Source organism: Phaenicophaeus curvirostris, chromosome 8, assembly GCF_032191515.1.
Source record: "Phaenicophaeus curvirostris isolate KB17595 chromosome 8, BPBGC_Pcur_1.0, whole genome shotgun sequence".
NCBI classification, from domain to species: domain Eukaryota; kingdom Metazoa; phylum Chordata; class Aves; order Cuculiformes; family Cuculidae; genus Phaenicophaeus; species Phaenicophaeus curvirostris.
The window spans coordinates 19,701,489-19,718,569 of NC_091399.1; the positions used below are offsets into that span (position 1 = coordinate 19,701,489).

General features: G+C 48.7%; 1 protein-coding gene across 1 annotated transcript; it reads left to right on the forward strand.

The window, feature by feature from the left end:
• Positions 1–12,909: 12,909 nt before the first annotated feature.
• LOC138723177 (zinc finger protein 501-like) lies at positions 12,910–14,244 on the forward strand. Its single transcript, XM_069862088.1, has one exon. It carries the CDS (start codon positions 13,068–13,070, stop codon positions 14,241–14,243), a length of 1,176 nt encoding a protein of 391 aa, XP_069718189.1. The 5' UTR covers positions 12,910–13,067; the 3' UTR covers position 14,244.
• Positions 14,245–17,081: the final 2,837 nt, after the last annotated feature.

A 17,081-nucleotide genomic window follows, 5' to 3' on the forward strand; every position in this document is an offset into this window, starting at 1 on the left:
GCAAACACTTCTGTTGCTTCCCTGCAAATTGAATGTTTTTCCAACTACTGACACGCTCCTCTTTCCGACTCTGCAACTATGAACCGATGTGCTGTTGTTTAAGTAAGATGTTTTGTTTGAAAATGTGCAACATCCAAATGTACCAAAAAAAAATAGAGAAAGAGAAAAAAGACAGCTCCCTCCTCAACTTCTCTCTGATGCTAATTATAGAAATCTCAGTCCTCCAGCGGAAGCATCAGTCAACAGAAGGTTCAGCTCTTCTCAGAGGCTGAAGCTATGAAAAAAGTACTTGTACTAAGGGTGGTACATACAGCTGGGAGATGTGGCACGTATATGTTGGAGGTGAAGACTGAGGGTCTGAAAATGCAAACAGACTTCAGGTTCTGCCAGTTCCCTTCCTCCCCCAGCACCTAGAACTCTGCCTTGTTGGCCGGTCTTCATTTTTAAATCATCTAACACTGTGCTGTCAAGACACATGTGTTGTTTTCATAGAGTTGGCGCCAGAAGTTTGGGTTTTTTTTCAGCTCAGTTTCAAGAAGGGTACCAAGTATTCTGGGTTTGCTTTGAAATTGTTGCGGGAGGAGTTCCTGGATTATACATCACGGTTACTCCTGCAATGAAAGTGCAGATTTCTGTTTGAGTTTCAGCCTGATGGTGTTTCTAGCTGTGAGAATGAGACCCCAGACTCTGTCCCCACCCCCAGAGAGGGTTAGAATATGCTTGCAAAATCATTCCAGCACAAATTTTCATTAGGGAATCTTATTTACATACCGCATTATTCTCTTGTACAAGAAAGCTGGAGGGCTTTTTTTTTTTTTTTTTTTTTGTTCTTATGCAATTTAGAGGCGATTTGATATTTTCGAACGGCTCTCAGGTATGTATAATTCATCCTGTTCCATGTCTGCTTTTTCCAAAATAACATCGGGAAATTATTTGAGTTCCTGCTTTTTTTGGACAATCATTACTCTTCCCTTTTTCCAGGTTGACCTATAAATGTCCATATGCTGCAGGATATTTGCAGTAGGTGTAGGTTCCTTTGGAGACGGTCTTGTGTGGGAGACAATATGACAGCTCATCTGCATAGCACAGGCATCATACCCCTGCCTTGATTTAGCAGAGAGTCCTGGATCTACAGGCTTCTCCCATAGAGCTGGTATATTTAGGGGATTGCTCACATGCACTGCTCACTCACACCCTCTCGTGCAGTCATTTCTCTGTTATCTGTGGGCAGCTCAGCTGGTTTGAGAATAAATCAGAGCGTGCAACAGGCGTGCCAGACCCCGGCTTGGGGGTCTGCGCTGTTGGAGCTCTACGCTGGAACCAGACATAGAGTCATAGAACAGTTTGGGTTGGAAGGGACCTTAAAGATCATCCAATTCCATGGGCAGGGGCACCTCCCACTGGATCAGGTGCCCAAGCCCCATCCAACCTGGCCTTGAACACCTCCAGGGATGGGGCAGCCACAGCTTCTCTGGGCAACCTGGGCCAGGGCCTCCCCACCCTCATAGTGAAGAAATTCCTCCTTCTGTCTAGTCTTAACCTACCCCTCTCCAGTTTACACCCATTGCCCTTCATCCTATCACCACAAGCCTTTGTGAACAGCCCCTCCCCAGCTTTCTTGCAGCCCCTTCAGGTACTGGAAGGTCACTATAAGATCTCCTTGGAGCCTTCTCTTCTCCAGGCTGAACAACCCCAACTCTCTCAGCCTGTTCTGCTACGGGAGGTGCTCAAGCCCTCTGATCATCTCTGTCGCCCTCCTCTGGACCCATTCCAACATATCCTTTTAATGTTGAGGATTCATCCTAAACGTTCTGTGTTGTTAAGACGTGTGCTAACGTCCAGGGTTTATGTGAAAGAAAAACTTTGCCTTCGCTGTGTGTAGCAAGCCATGATGAAGGTTGTACAGATAACCTGATGCAACTGATGTCCCCAGGAGGGTGTTCAGTCTTCAGACTTGACAAGGAGTGGCTGGAAAGCCGCCTGATGCTGTAGGACCTGGGGGTTTGGGTCAACAGCTGGCTGAACAGTGGGCCCCTCACCACAAGAAGGATGTTGAGGCTCTGTAGCGAGTCCAGAGAAGAGCAACGAAGCTGGGGAGTGGGCTGGAGAACAAGAGGAGCGGCTGAGAGAGCTGGGAGTGTTTAGCCTGGAGAAGAGGAGGCTGAGGGGAGACCTCATTGCTCTCTCCAACTCCCTGAAAGGAGGTTGTGGAGAGGAGGGAGCTGGGCTCTTCTCCCAAGTGACAGGGGACAGGACAAGAGGGAATGGCCTCAAGCTCCACCAGGGGAGGTTGAGGCTGGACATCAGGAAAATATTTTTCATGGAAACGGTCACTGGGCACTGTCAGAGGCTGCCCAGGGAGGGGGTTGAATCCCCTTCCCTGGAGGGGTTTAAGGGACGGGTGGACGAGGTGCTGAGGGACATGGGTTAGTGTTTGATGGGAATGGTTGGACTCGATGATCCGGTGGGTCTTTTCCAACCGGGCGATTCTGTGAACATGAGCCAGCAGTGTGCTCAGGTAGCCAAGAAGGCCAACAGCAACCTGGCTTGTGTCAGAAAAAACGTGGCCAGCAGGACCAGGGAAATCATCCTTACCCTGTATTCGGTGCTGGTGAGGCCACACCTTGAATACTGCGTTCACTTTTGGACCTCTCGCTATAGGAAGGACTTTGAGGTCCTGGAGCATGTCCAGAGAAGGGCAACAGAGCTGGTGAAGGGTTTACAGTGCAGGTTTTATGAGGATCAGCTGAGGGACCTGGGTTTGTTTAGCTTGAAGAAAAAGAGGCTGAAAGGAGACCTCATCACTGTCCACAGCACCCTGAAATGAGGTTGTTGTGAGATGGGTGTTGGTCTCTTCTCCCAAGCAACAAGTGACAGGATGAGAGGGAATGGCCTCAAGTTGCACCAGGGGAGGTTCTGTTTAGGTATCAGGAAAATTTTTTTCACTGAAAGGATTTTCAGGCACTGGAACAGGGTACCCAGGGATGTGGTTGAATCATCACCCTCAGAGGTATTTAGAAGACGGTTAGATGTTCTCAGAGATATGGTTTGGTAGAGGACAGATACGGTTGGACTTGATCTTAAAGGTCTTTTCCAATCGAATGATTCTACACTTGAATGGTTGGACTCGATGATCCGGTGGGTCTCTTCCAACCTGGTTATTCTATGATTCTATGAAATGACAGCTTGATCTAGTGGGTCGAGTTCCTGCCCATCACAGGAGGGTTGGAACTAGATGATCTTTTAGGTCCCTTCCAACCCAAATATTCTATGATTCTATGACTTCTGATTAGGACCAAGTTATCCCTAGGATTGTGGAACCTGACTCTTGCAGGCAGGGTTGGGGGGAATCGTGAGAAGCTGGGTTGCAGGTTGTTAGCATGAAATCAGGCTGAGGTCCAGGAAAAGGAGCACTCTCAGACTGCACCTCAGCTTCCCAAACTCTGTTACAGCTGCATGCTGATGATTTTCATCCAGCAGCTGAAGAATTTGTGGGTATTTAAATTTGTGGGTTTATTTTAAAGACCTCCAGCAGGCAAATATCCTTCCCATCTCATGGGTGTGTTTCAGAGAAGGATTGAGCAGGTGGGCTGGAAAACAGAACAGAGATGGGGCATTTCATTTGTTTTCACAGAAGCAGAAAATGGGTTGGGTTGGGAGGGAAGGGGCACTGGTGCCCAGCATGGGGAGGTAGCTCTGGGTGGCTGTCCTGGGGGTGTGACAAGGGCTGCTCTCCCAGTGACAGTCACACTGGGATGGCTGTGTCAGCCTCAGAGGAGTGGGGGGTGTTTAGGATGGTCTCGGCGCGTCAGTCACCTTGGGAAGGGGGAGAAAGGGATGGTCCCTGGTGGCATCATTCGCACTGTGACAGGGGTGGTCCTTGGTGGTGTCAGTCATTCTGTAGGTGTGACAGGGGCAGTCCTTGGTGGTGTCAGTCATACTGTAGGTGTGACAGGGGCAGTCCTTGGTGGTGTCAGTCATTCTGTAGGTGTGACAGGGGTGGTCCTTGGTGGTGTCAGTCATTCTGTAGGTGTGACAGAGGAGGTCCTTGGAGGTGTCAGTCACACTGGAGGTATCACAGGGGCTGCCCTGGTGGTGTCAGTCCCACTGGAAGGGTGACAGGGGCAGTCCTTGGTGGTGTCAGTCATACTGTAGGTGTCACAAGGGTGGTCATTGGTGGTGTCAGTCATGAGGAGGGTGTGACAGAGGAGGTCCTTGGTGGTGTCAGTCAAATCAGACGTGTGATGGGGTGGTCCCTGGTGGTGTCAGTCACACTGGAGATGTGCCAGGGGTGGTTCCTCGTGGTGTCAGTCACTGGGAGGGTGACAGGGGCGATCCCTGGTGGTGTCAGTCACTGGGAGGGTGACAGGGGCGGTCCCTGGTGGTGTCAGTCATGTGGAAGGTGTGATACAGGAGGTCCTTGGTGGTGTCAGTCGCACTGGGGTGTGACAGGGCTTGTCCCTGGTGGTGTCAGTCACACTGTAGGTGTGACAAGGGCGGTTCCTGGCGGTGTTAGCGACACCGGGTGACAGGGGCCTCCCCGAGGGTGTCAGTCATTAAGGGGGGGGGGGGGGGGTGACAGGGTGGCCAGTCCCACTGCGGGTGCGTTGGGGCCGCTCCCAGCGCTGCGGGGGGGGGGGGGGGGGGGGGGTGACCCATCCCCCTTCCTGGTGCGTCACCGCCGGGGCCGCCCATTGGTCCCTGCGGGGGGCGGGGCCACGTGCGGGGGGGCGGGGCTACGGTCACGAGGGGCGGGGCCTTCTGTGTAAAGGATCCAGTGGGAAGGATCCACTGGATCATCGAGTCCAGCCATTCCCATCAGTCACTAACCCGTGTCCCTCAGCACCTCGTCCACCCGTCCCTTAAACCCCTCCAGGGAAGGGGACTCAACCCCCTCCCTGGGCAGCCTCTGCCACTGCCCAATGACCCTTTCTGTGAAATACTTTTTCCTAATGTCCAGCCTAAACCTCCCCTGGTGGAGCTTGAGGCCATTCCCTCTCGTCCTGTCCCCTGTCACTTGGGAGAAGAGCCCAGCTCCCTCCTCTCCACAACCTCCTTTCAGATAATTGTAGAGAGCTATAAGGACTCCCTCAGCCTCTTCTTCTCCAGGCCCCTCTCCAGCTTCGTTGCTTTTCTCTGGACTCGCTCCAGAGCCTCAACAGCCTTCTTTCCCTCCAGTCAATTGTTCTATGTTCTTTACAGCTTGACTCTAAATTTGGTACTCCTGTCTGATTTTGGCTGTAGTTAGGACTTGTTTTCTCAGTGTGTTTGTTTCTCCCAAACACCTTGTTCCTGAGTTGACTGGGACCCAAAGACCTAGAAAGTCCTGACAAGCTTCACAGAGAAAAAGCAGGTTACAACTACAGAGCTGGCTCGAGTCAGTGGAACGATTCCTTGCTCCAGGTGACTTGAGAGAGGACAGCATCAGAGATCCCAAACCTTCTCCTAATCACACTCTAAGGTGCTGCTGGAGCGTCTTCTCCTCGCTGCAGCTTGGTGCATGTGGTGTAATTGGCTTTGGTAGGAGAGCACTTGCTGTTCGGTGCTGAGATGGAAAAATTGCAAAATTCAGTGCCTGTAATGGAAAGCAGCTATTGCTAATCTTTCACCAGGGTCCAGCGTGCTAAAGGAAGCCTTTCTTTCCCCTAAGGAGCTACAAGTTTAAGTTTCAGCCAGGTACCAGCTAAATCTCTCTGAATTCAGATCCTACTTAGAAGAAAAGTTGTTTGGGTTTTTGTTTGCTTGTTTTATGTAGAAGAGCCTGAACCTCTACAAGTTTTAAGTGTTTGTGGCAGTCCTAAAACAAAGGAGCCAGATGTCAGGGGTCAAACCTATATGGCCAACAAAAATTCAAACTTGATAGGATGTGATTTTAAATCCCTCATAAAAATATTAATCCCCCATTGGGACAGCAAGCAAGTTTGCACTTTTTAGTGAATTTAACAGAAACATGCGAGAAACATTCCAGAGCAGGTCTAACTGACAATAGATTACAGGTGCTTTTCTGTCCTGACAGATTCTTCATATTTAAAACATGTAAAAACGGGGTAGCATAAATAAAAGGAAGGATTTGGGATCCATATATGTGTGTTGGGAATAGAAATGTAGGAAGGCTGCAAAACACCAATAATGTAAGTTTAACAGGCATCATTTATTGTAAAGAGGTAGGTGTTGTGCTTGTTTTTTTGCCTCCTTCCCCTTGAGCATTACAGCTTATTTTTGGGGTGCTGTGATGGTATTCTTATAAAATTTGGTATCTCAGCGTCATCAAGGATGGTGGGAAAGGCTTAGAGTGCAGAATTTAATGAAAGCGTGTGCTTTTAAATGTGACATATGAAATAGAAAGCAGAGGACATTTTAAATACCTCAGTATCAGGAGGAAAAATTAAAATACATGGAACTCGATAGAGCTAAGTGTATTAGTCTGGAGACCAACCTGCATGAGATCAAACCTCCGAATTTCATTTTTTATCTTAAGTTCAAAGAGAAACATTAGTAGAGTGGCCTGTTCTTCATTATTGAAAGCAAGTGGCCAGTTTTAGGACCGTGATCATGAATTTTATGAGGGTGTTGACACTTTTGTTTGCCTAAGTGTTGGGGTGTGTACCTGCTGGTTTTACTCTTTTGCCATAGAAGCCCTTTCTGTCTCACCTCGGACCAACAGCAGAGACACACTGTACTGAATAGATCTGCCCTGGGTCTTTGATCTATATTTGGAGCATTCTGCATTATGTATTACTACTAAAGCATTTTCAATTAAACTGACATTACCTGGCAGGTAATGAAATTCTTGTTTCTTTTCTAAGGATGCTGACCTGAAAGAAGCCAGCCTTGAGGGGCCACAGGAATTTATTCTGCCTGTCTCCACAATTACTAACGAGTAACCACTGTATGATACCATAGAATGTAGGTGGGCTTGGTTTCTGTTAACGGCAGTTGTCACACAGGTGAGGACCACGCAGGTGAGAAACACTCAGGTGCTTCCAGACAAGCCTCAGAAAGGGTGGGCTGCATAGTTTAGTGATTGATAGGAATGGTTGGACTTGATGATCCAGTGGGTCTCTTCCAAGCTGGTGACTCTATGATTCTATGATCTGGGGTTCTACGCTTGTAATTAGAGTTTTTGTGCACACTTAGGTTTTAAGTTAAGACGTTGCTGTCTGTGTTATCACCACCCTCTGGTGCTGGTTTTGCAGAAGTGCCACTGTTGTGCTGCACAGCCCACTTAGCCAGAATGACTCATCCATCTCTTCTCTCCATCCATCCTCTCATGTTTTAAGGCTGTAGTTGTAATAAACCATGATTTGGATTTTTTAAACATGGTCATTTATTGTCTGTACCCATGCAAGCATGCTTGGCTGTGCAGGTATTAGTGCTCATGCGCTTATATATTACTGGAATTTGCCTTATGAGAAGTGATGAAGGAGGAGAGGGTTGTGTGCTTGTCTCCCGTACAAGAGGTGGAAGGTGTACGTGATTCTGTGCATCTTGGGTTGAGGTGGAAGAAAGCCATCGCACTGCCCAGCAGTAAGAAATGTCTAAGAATTTTAAATTCAGAAAAATGATAATAAAAAGAATGAAAACCTTCTGAGATTTTTTTTCCATAGTTTGGGAGACTTGGAATGACAGTTCTTTCTCTGCAAGGTTTGCCATACTAAGCAGCATGTGGGTTTCTCATGGATTCAACGACTGCCATTAAAGGAATGTTGCTAAATTATTTTTTAACTGCCTAATGTGAAGAAACTGAACTGCCACTTACAGTGCTCTCAAAAGTAGCTCACTTTTGCGTGTGAAAGCAGTCAGTATGCTTCTTTTCCTCACCCTCAACTCCCAGCAGAATAGTTTCTGGTTTCGTGTTTATTTTCAGAGAGATCTGTGGGATTACAAAAAAGCGAAATGCTTTTAGAAAGATCTGTGAGATCACAAAACAGTAGAACACTGAGCATTTTTATATGCCAAATTTGCATATTTCACTAGTAATGTACACTCTTGTTAATTTTTAATTTCGGTTCTGTATTTGCTGTTAATTGCAGAAGCCCATTTCCCAAAGTGAGAGTTTCGTTTAGCCGTCCAGTGCGCAAGGTGACTGCAGTGTTCAAAGCAGGAGCAGCCTCTGCGAGTTTGCACGGTGACTTTGGAGAGATGTTCTGACTCCAGGAAAAGCAGAATTGGTCAGTAAGATAATGAGGGGACAACTGAAGAGCACGAAGGGGACTGGGTGAGCGACTACTGCTTGTTGGGAGTTTCCCCAGGGTGCTCCTAGGGGATTAGACCTTGGGTGACTCCTGTCGAACAGTTAATGTTAATGACAGGAATGTAAAAATGGACATGTGGGAATGAAATGTGCTGACAGGCAGTATGAATAGGAGGGAGGGCTGCAGAGCCACAGGGGAATGAGAAGTCTTCCAGAAATGGGGGTAGAGAAACAGTGATAACTTCTGCCTCAAACTGGTGGGGGTTTGGCTTTGAGGGATGGAGGAAAGGAGCCCGAGCAACTCTGCAGACTGTGATCCTACTGTGGCTTTGGAAAAGGCAAATGGGATCCTTGGATGTGTCAGGTAAAGGACTTCCACTAGGAATAAAGCAGGAAAGGCACGGGTGAGACTTCCCTGAAGTTCCCAAGTGCAGTTCCGGGCACTGAGGGTGAAGAAAATATTCATTCCAAGTGGAAGTGGGACACAGAACTTGGGACATGGATGCAACCTTCCCTACAGGAGCAGGACCTGTTTCCTCAGAGCTTGGGACATGGATATAGCTTTCCCTACAGGAGCAGAACTCGGGGACACGGATGCAGCTTTCCCTACAGGAGCAGAACTCGGGGACGTGGATGCAGCTTTCCCTACAGGAGCAGAACTCGGGGACGTGGATGCAGCTTTCCCTACAGGAGCAGAACTCGGGGACACGGATGCAGCTTTCCCTACAGGAGCAGAACTCGGGGACATGGATGCAGCTTTCCCTAGAGGAGCAGAACTCGGGGACGTGGATGCAGCTTTCCCTACAGGAGCAGAACTCGGGGGCACGGATGCAGCTTTCCCTACAGGAGCAGAACTCGGGGACACGGATGCAGCTTTCCCTAGAGGAGCAGAACTCGGCGGCACGGATGCAGCTTTCCCTACAGGAGCAGAACTCGGGGGCACGGATGCAGCTTTCCCTACAGGAGCAGAACTCGGGGACGTGGATGCAGCTTTCCCTACAGGAGCAGAACTCGGGGACGTGGATGCAGCTTTCCCTACAGGAGCAGAACTCGGGGACGTGGATGCAGCTTTCCCTACAGGAGCAGAACTCGGGGGCATGGATGCAGCTTTCCCTACAGGAGCAGAACTCGGGGACACGGATGCAGCTTTCCCTACAGGAGCAGAACTCGGGGGCATGGATGCAGCTTTCCCTACAGGAGCAGAACTCGGGGACGTGGATGCAGCTTTCCCTACAGGAGCAGAACTCGGGGACACGGATGCAGCTTTCCCTACAGGAGCAGAACTCGGGGACACGGATGCAGCTTTCCCTACAGGAGCAGAACTCGGGGACACGGATGCAGCTTTCCCTACAGGAGCAGAACTCGGGGACGTGGATGCAGCTTTCCCTACAGGAGCAGAACTCAGGGACGTGGATGCAGCTTTCCCTACAGGAGCAGAACTCAGGGACATGGATGCAGCTTTCCCTACAGGAGCAGAACTCAGGGACGTGGATGCAGCTTTCCCTACAGGAGCAGAACCTCTTTCCTCAGAACTTGGGAGAAATGCATGCAGCCTTCACTACAAGAACACAGCTTGGGACATGGATGCAGCCTTCCCTACAGGTGCAGAACCTGTTTCCTAAGAACTCAACAGAAGAAGGAAAGAGAACCATTGGAACGGGTCCAGAGGAGGCCAGGGAGATGATCTGAAGGCTGGAGCACCTCCCATACGAGAACAGGCTGAGAGAGCTGGGATTTTGCAGCCTGGAGGACAGAAGGCTCCGGGAAGACCTTAGAGCATCTTCTAGTACCTAAAGGGGCTACAGGAAAGCCGGGGAGGGGCTTGGACTGATAGGACAAGGGGGAATGGCTTTAAATTGGAAGGGGGAAGATTTAAATTAGACATGAGGAAGAAATTCTTCCCAATGAGGGTGGTGAGGCACTAGCCCAGGGAAGCTGTGGCTGCCCCCATCCCTGGAGGTTCAAGGCCAGGTTGGAAGGGGCCTGGAGCCCCTGATCCAGTGGGAGGTGTCCCTGCCCAGGGCAGGGCGGGGACTGGATGGGCTTTGAGGTCCCTTTCCCCCCCAGCCTGGGCCGCACAGACGAACCCGGTGGGTGCCGCGTTGTCCCCGGGGCCTGGGGGGCCGCCCCGAGCCCGGTCCCGGCGAGCAGGAGGCTCCGCTCCATCCCCGGGAGGAGCCGCCCCGCCGGCCCTGCGGTTGCGCCGCTCCCGGAGGCTCCGCGCCGGCGCGGGGGGAGGGGGAGCCGCCTCCATCACCTACTCCCAATTCCTTGAGGTGTTCCTTTGAAGCCTCCGTCGGGATTTAAACCGTCCTTCCCCGCCGTGGGAGCCGAACAGGCTTTTGTCACGGTGTTTTCGTTCAGCCGGCGTCCCTCGCAAAGTTTTCCTTGCGCGAAGGGAAGAGCGGATCGGGAGCGGCGCCGTGTGGCTGGAGCCCCTCGCAGGAGGTGAGGGAGGGTCCCCTGCTCGCCCCAGGGTATCACTGGGGAGGGTGGGAATTCGAGGGGGACTTAGAATCATAGAATCATAGAATCACCAGGTTGGAAGAGACCCACCAGATCATCGAGTCCAACCATTCCCATCAAACACTAACCCATGTCCCTCAGCACCTCGTCCACCCGTGCCTTAAACCCCTCCAGGGAAGGGGACTCAACCCCCTCCCTGGGCAGCCTCGGACAGGGACCAATGACCCTTTCCATGAAGAATTTTTTCCTAATGTCCAGCCTAAATCTCCCCTGGTGGAGCTTGAGGCCATTCCCTCTTGTCCTGTCCCCTGTCCCTTGGGAGAAGAGCCCAGCTCCCTCCTCTCCACAACCTCCTTTCAGGGAGTTGGAGAGAGCAATGAGGTCTCCCCTCAGCCTCCTCTTCTCCAGCCTAAACACCCCCAGCTCTCTCAGCCGCTCCTCTTGTTCTCCAGCCCCTTCCCCAGCTTCGTTGCTCTTCTCTGGACTCGCTCCAGAGCCTCAACATCCTTCTTGTGGTGAGGGGCCAGAACTGAACACAGCATTCGAGGAGCGGTCTCACCAGTGCTGAGTCCAGAGGGAGAAGAACCTCCCTGGACTTGAGCTCTTCTGTTCCAGGTGGTGCCCACTGAAGAGTTGTAGAACCGTAGAATGGTTTGGGTTGGAAGGGACCTTAAAAATCACCTAGTTCCAACCCAACTGCCATGGGCAGGGACACCTCCCACTAGACCAGGACTGGAAGACTCATCGAGGCGTGTTTTCACAGCCAGGGAAAGCACAGCTTGTGTCGTACCTGTGTGGGTGTGTAAGGTTGGAATCAATGATCATCTCAAAGATCTTTTCCAACCAAACGATGCTATGATTCCATGAATGAAGCTGGCCTTTCAGAGATGTGAATGCAGCCATTCACTTCATGCACGTTGCTATGGTGCCTTTATAACCTAATAAAACTAAATAGACAAGCTTTATGTGCACAGGGAAACATATATATGTGTGTTCCTACATACATATGTTTTTAGATCAATATGTGCTTGTATTCAAAGAAGCCTTAGTTGGAGAAAAGCAGGTAAGAGGAAGAAAATCATGGAATCATAAAATTGTTTGGGTTGGAAGGAACCTTGAAGTCCATCCAGTTCCAACCCCCCTGCCATGGGCAGGGACACCTCCCACTGCATCTGGTGCACCAAGCCCCATCCAGCCTAGCCTTGAACATCTCCAGGGATGGGGCAGCCACAGCTTCCCTGGGCAACCTGTTCATTGGGAGTAATGGGAATATGAAGACTGTGGTGGAAAGGAGAAGGTGGGGGTCAGAGGAGCAGCCAAGGTGTCAGTCAGGATGGGAAAAAATGCGGTTTCTGAGCTTAGATTGGCAGTTCAGTGGGAATGCAACTGTAAACCAGAGGAGTGAAATCTCCCTGTGGAGCTGCTGTCAAGAGGCTGCTGGGACAAATCTAGAAACCCTCTTACAAATCTGCATCTTCACAAGAAAGTCTGTGGCTCAGACAGGTATTTCTGACCAGTTACCATTGCTCGTATTTTCTGCTAGCAAGGCCGGTTTGCAAAAGGAGTTTATCCAGGGCATTTGAAGCTGTTCCAGTGGGCCAGTTCTGGAGGATTTACTAGCTGTGACTAGGAGAGGGTGATTAGAAGACTGTGAGGGTGATTAGCAAGCTTTCTGGACAGCTATTTCAAGCCTTTCCTTGCATATATCGTCTTTGCATGGGGTTAGCTAGTAGTGGCACAGGGACCCCAAATACCCTCAAGAGTTACAATGATGCTTACAAGGATGGGAGGCCAAAGGCTCTCCTGAGCTTTCCAGGACCCTCTCCCATACATTGCTTCTGGTTTTAGCTGGTTGACTGACTCATGTTCTGGGTCTCGTTGCATTACCTAATGAGTTTGTGAAAGAAAACAGTTTGTGATGGGTGCTCCTAATTCATATTTAGCAAAGGAAAAACAAAAATTAAGCATGAATCCTCAGAAGAAGAGCAGTGGTGAGGGCAGCTGCGGTGTAGGACTTTGCCTAAAGTGTTTGCACCCCAGGTTTCTGAAGATTTCTTGTCTTTAGGAGAGCTTAAAATGGAAATTGTTTATTAGTTTGGCTGGATTATGATAGAGGATTTAACTTCATTGAATGTAGTCCATCTGTATTTTTTATGTCGAATATATATTTTATACATATATAATAGAAGATGATTCTGTTTCTTCTGCAGTATGACTAGTAGTCTGTACCATCCTTTTAACCAGAAAAAAAATCTTCACTGTGATAACTTTATGTTAATAGCAGAAGAATCATGGATTAAATGAGTGTTTTATTTTGTAGCGAGAGCTGTAAAGAGAGCTGAGAATAGGATGGACTTACTATGAGAGACCTGAAGCTCTTGATGTACACATCATCGATGAGCTACAGATGAATGCAGTTTATAAGGATGCATCTCAAAGGATGGATGTGAACATGGACTGGAATTCTGAGAATAATGTTTATGACACAGGTGAGAAGCATGCAAATTATTCCAGAAGGCCCTCTAAGCAGCTAGGCCACATGCGTAACCTTCAGGCAGACGTGAATTACTCACAGCCTTCCAGTCCTTGTTGCAACTCTGTGGGACGTAAGAAGGAGCTTTCTGCAGAGCTGCAGTGTGAAGACAAAGAAACCTATGAGACCTATCACCAGGAACGAGATGAGAGTACAGCTAGGGTATTTGTCCCTTCCAATACTGACTCTGACTTGCAGCATGAAGATAAAGATTTAGAGCACCATTCCTCTGAGCAGTCCAAGAAACCACGGAGAAGACTACATGGCGATAACGAAAACACTGTTCTTGCTGATGTGTTTGATGAGGACCCTAGGGAAGCTTTGGCATATCAGTGCAAGAGGTGTGGTTGCTCTTTCCAGGGTATGAGCGAGTTGCAGGAACATCAGCGAGCTCACCTTGTGGAAAACTCATATCGATGTCCCATCTGTGCCAAAGAGTTCTTCCGTGCGGCAAATCTACGAATGCACAAGCTCATTCATTCTAGTGACAGGCCACACAAATGTCCAGAGTGTGACAAGGGTTTCATTCGCACGGCTGATGTCTGGAGGCACCTACGCAATGTGCACAAGATAGAGCGCTCCATGGTGATCCTGGGAAAAGGCATGGCTAGGAACCCATGGTCCGTAGTGCACCGTAACCAACACACTGTCGAGTACACTGATCAACCTTGTGCAGAAAACCGAAGGTCTGAGGAAGATGACTGTAAACCTTATGCCTGTCCAACATGTGGCAAAGGTTTTGATAAGCCTAACCTGCTTTCCAAACACAAGGTGATCCACCGACAAGACAAGCCCTATCAGTGTCAGGAATGCGGCATGGCGTTTGTCCAGCTGCTGAGGCTGAAGAGACACCAGCAGACTCACTCTGGGGAGCGCCCCTTCTATTGCGAGGAGTGTGGAGGGACGTTCACCCGGCTGGCATCGCTCCAGCGCCACCACCGGATCCACACCGGTGAGAAACCCTACTCTTGCAGTTACTGCGGTCATGCCTTCACCGAGTCAGGTACCCTGCGGAGGCACGAGCGCACACACAAATTGGACAAATCTTAATTCTTAAGTTCGCAGTTGCTTCCTATCTGAATGAGGCTTGCTCAGTTGGGCTGGAGAAAGCACTGACTGCATGCTCTCTTGCCAGTCCAGACCTACTTCTCAGCAGTGTCTGACAGGGAATGCCGCATCATGGGCATCTTTGGAACCTTTACTGGTAGAGGTTGCTCTTGCTGGCTTTAAACTGGCTTTGTATGAAAAAAATAACCTGATTATCACTGAGTAATGAAATTTGAGGCTTGAGAAGACTGAAATGACTCACGTGTGCTAGCACCGTCTCAGTTTGCTGAACCAACGATGCCTCAGCTTGAGCTTTTTTAAGGATGCATGGGCTGTGAGACTTCTCTCTGCTGTCTTGGTCACTGGATAAATTTGCCCTGCCCTCTCAAGTGTGATGGCTCTTTGGCCCTGGGTTTGGAGATCTGCTGTCGCAGGTCTTTGCTAAGTCAGAACAGTCTGGAGTCGTCCCTCTATCCCTGCTCTCCTTGCATTCTGCTGTATTTTTCTTTCCATTCCATTACTTTATTTATTTATTTATTTATTTTATGGGAAGGGGAAGTATCGTGTTGGGTATTTAAAAAAAATGCACCACAAAACAATTCCTTAATAAAATCAGGATTTACCAGCTGTATTTCATAAATATTTCTATCTAAGGGGGTACTGATCCCTTCTGCACTTCCATGTGATCAGTTGAATAATGGAAAAAGCTTTATTTTTGCTATGACATTACATGTTTTGGGGGTAGGGAATTTGAATACATTTGTGTCTCTGATGTAACCGCGCACTCTGAATCTGTCCAGCTGAGTGAGTATTACAGTAGGAAATGTTTGAGAACACAAAATTCAGAGAGCAGAGGACCAAATTTAAGCTACCTTTGCTACTCATTGCATAGGAATCTTCTTCATGTAAATGTTTCACGCATAAGGAAACTTCTTTTCCTGTTTTGTGTCCTGTGATGTGTCTGAGTACGACCCAAAGTGTCTGCTAGACTCTTCGCTTTGATTTTGATTCAAATGGTTCATGAAGAAGACTTTCCTTAGAAACCAGCCCGGCAGACTCAGGTAGGTGCTGCCAAATGCCCCAAGGCTGTATCTTCCAGAGAAGTCTATTGCCTCAGTTGTGGAGGTGGGTGTTTTAGCTCTGGAACATAATAATTTACAGTTAACCAGTGTGGTGGAAGCATCCAGTTTGTCCTTCGGTTGCAGCCTTAATTTCCTTTCTGTGTCAGAAAGCTTGGCTTCCTTCCCCCTGCCAGCTGCCGTAATTTCACTAATTTCTTCTTAATGCGTTCTGCCTCTTCAGCAGGAACTTGTGCAATAGAGTGAAAATAAAGCCTCAGGGTAATGTAAATGCTACCAGGCTGTTGAATGTAAAGCACAGGTTGTGCCATTTGTTTATATAATTCGTAGACTGAAAAATGTCTGTTGCGTTCCTCTGGATTTCTGAGCAGTTTTATGGAGTCCAAGCTCCATATCTGAGAAGTTGGGCTAAAATGTTTGTGGGTGGTGGCTGTGCAGCACCTTCCACCTATGCAACAGCCGAGCAGGTGATTTACAGTTGTGGGTACTGCCCTGGTTGATGTGAGCTCCATGGCTCAGATCACTGTCCTCACCAACACCTCAGCTTCGTTGTGAATGGGAGACTCAGTCTCCAGGCCTCGCTAATGGGTCTTAAATGGGTTTTAATTTCATTCCTCAAGTCTCCGCATTAGGGAAGTGATTGACAGCCCACTTCTTAGAGCTGTGTTCTGTTGTCTCTGTGAAGATGTCCTTCTGTGATGCAGATCTCTCTGCCTGGATGGCTCTGGACCCTGCACCACAGCTATGAGCGAGACTTCTCCAGACCTCCCTCTGCAGGTAGTTTCAGCGTGATTTTAGGTTTCTGAAAGAGCCCCCTTAGCAAAGGGTCAGTCTTACCTGAGGGCTGCTTATCCTCTCTAAGAGGAAAGGTATTTGTATTGAAAAAATCCTGTCTGAAAGGTGATGCTGGTTAAAAGATCTACAGAGAGAGATGATCAGTGCTGTTCAGTGGTTCAACACAATCTGAAATGACTTGGAGAGAGGGCAGATAGCAAGGTGACAAAGCCATTCCAGAAGCCGTCATGCATTAATTTTCTATGCTTATCTTCTAAACCCATTTTGAACTTGTCGGATACAGTCTCCTCTTTTCAGCATCCTGCTTCTTTCTTGGTTCTCTTGCTGCAGGGGGTTTTAATATACAATTAAACTGCACCGCTATGCGCACCTTTATGATGTGTGACTGTTCTGCTTAGACAGTTGCAGTAATTGGGAACATCTAGTTATTCTGCGTTTTGGTGTTAGCAGTTGGTGGAATTTGTATCTCTTAAGAGCCTAACGGTGAAAGTGTTTTGAACAAAGATCTGTTTAATGGGAAGAGTAAATGGTTGGTGAAATGAGAACTACTAGGCTTAACTAAAAGGTTATTAAAAAGATACTTGCCTGGAAGGTTGACTTGCATATGAAGTGCTTGGATGTGTGAAAGCAGTGATTAAAATGTGTGATGGCTTCTGGGAAGAGTGTTGAACCCTCTTTAAAGAAACTTGCACTAACTCCTGTGTGAGCTACAGGAAATCTCTCAGAGCTTAATTTAACCTAGAGATCATCGCTTCTGCACTTTTGGTTTTGAAGTGTGTGGTTCCAGCAGAAGTCATTTTTCCTTGTTCAGAGTAACCCGTGTATCTGTTAGCTCATTTGCACCTGCAAAGGCCATGGGAGAAGCTGTTTGCTTTGGTGCTGTCCTGTGCAGAGGACTCACTCACAGGCCCTCAGTGCTGGGTTAGTAGGGGAAGCATTTAGACACAGGCACAGGGTGGGAGCTCCG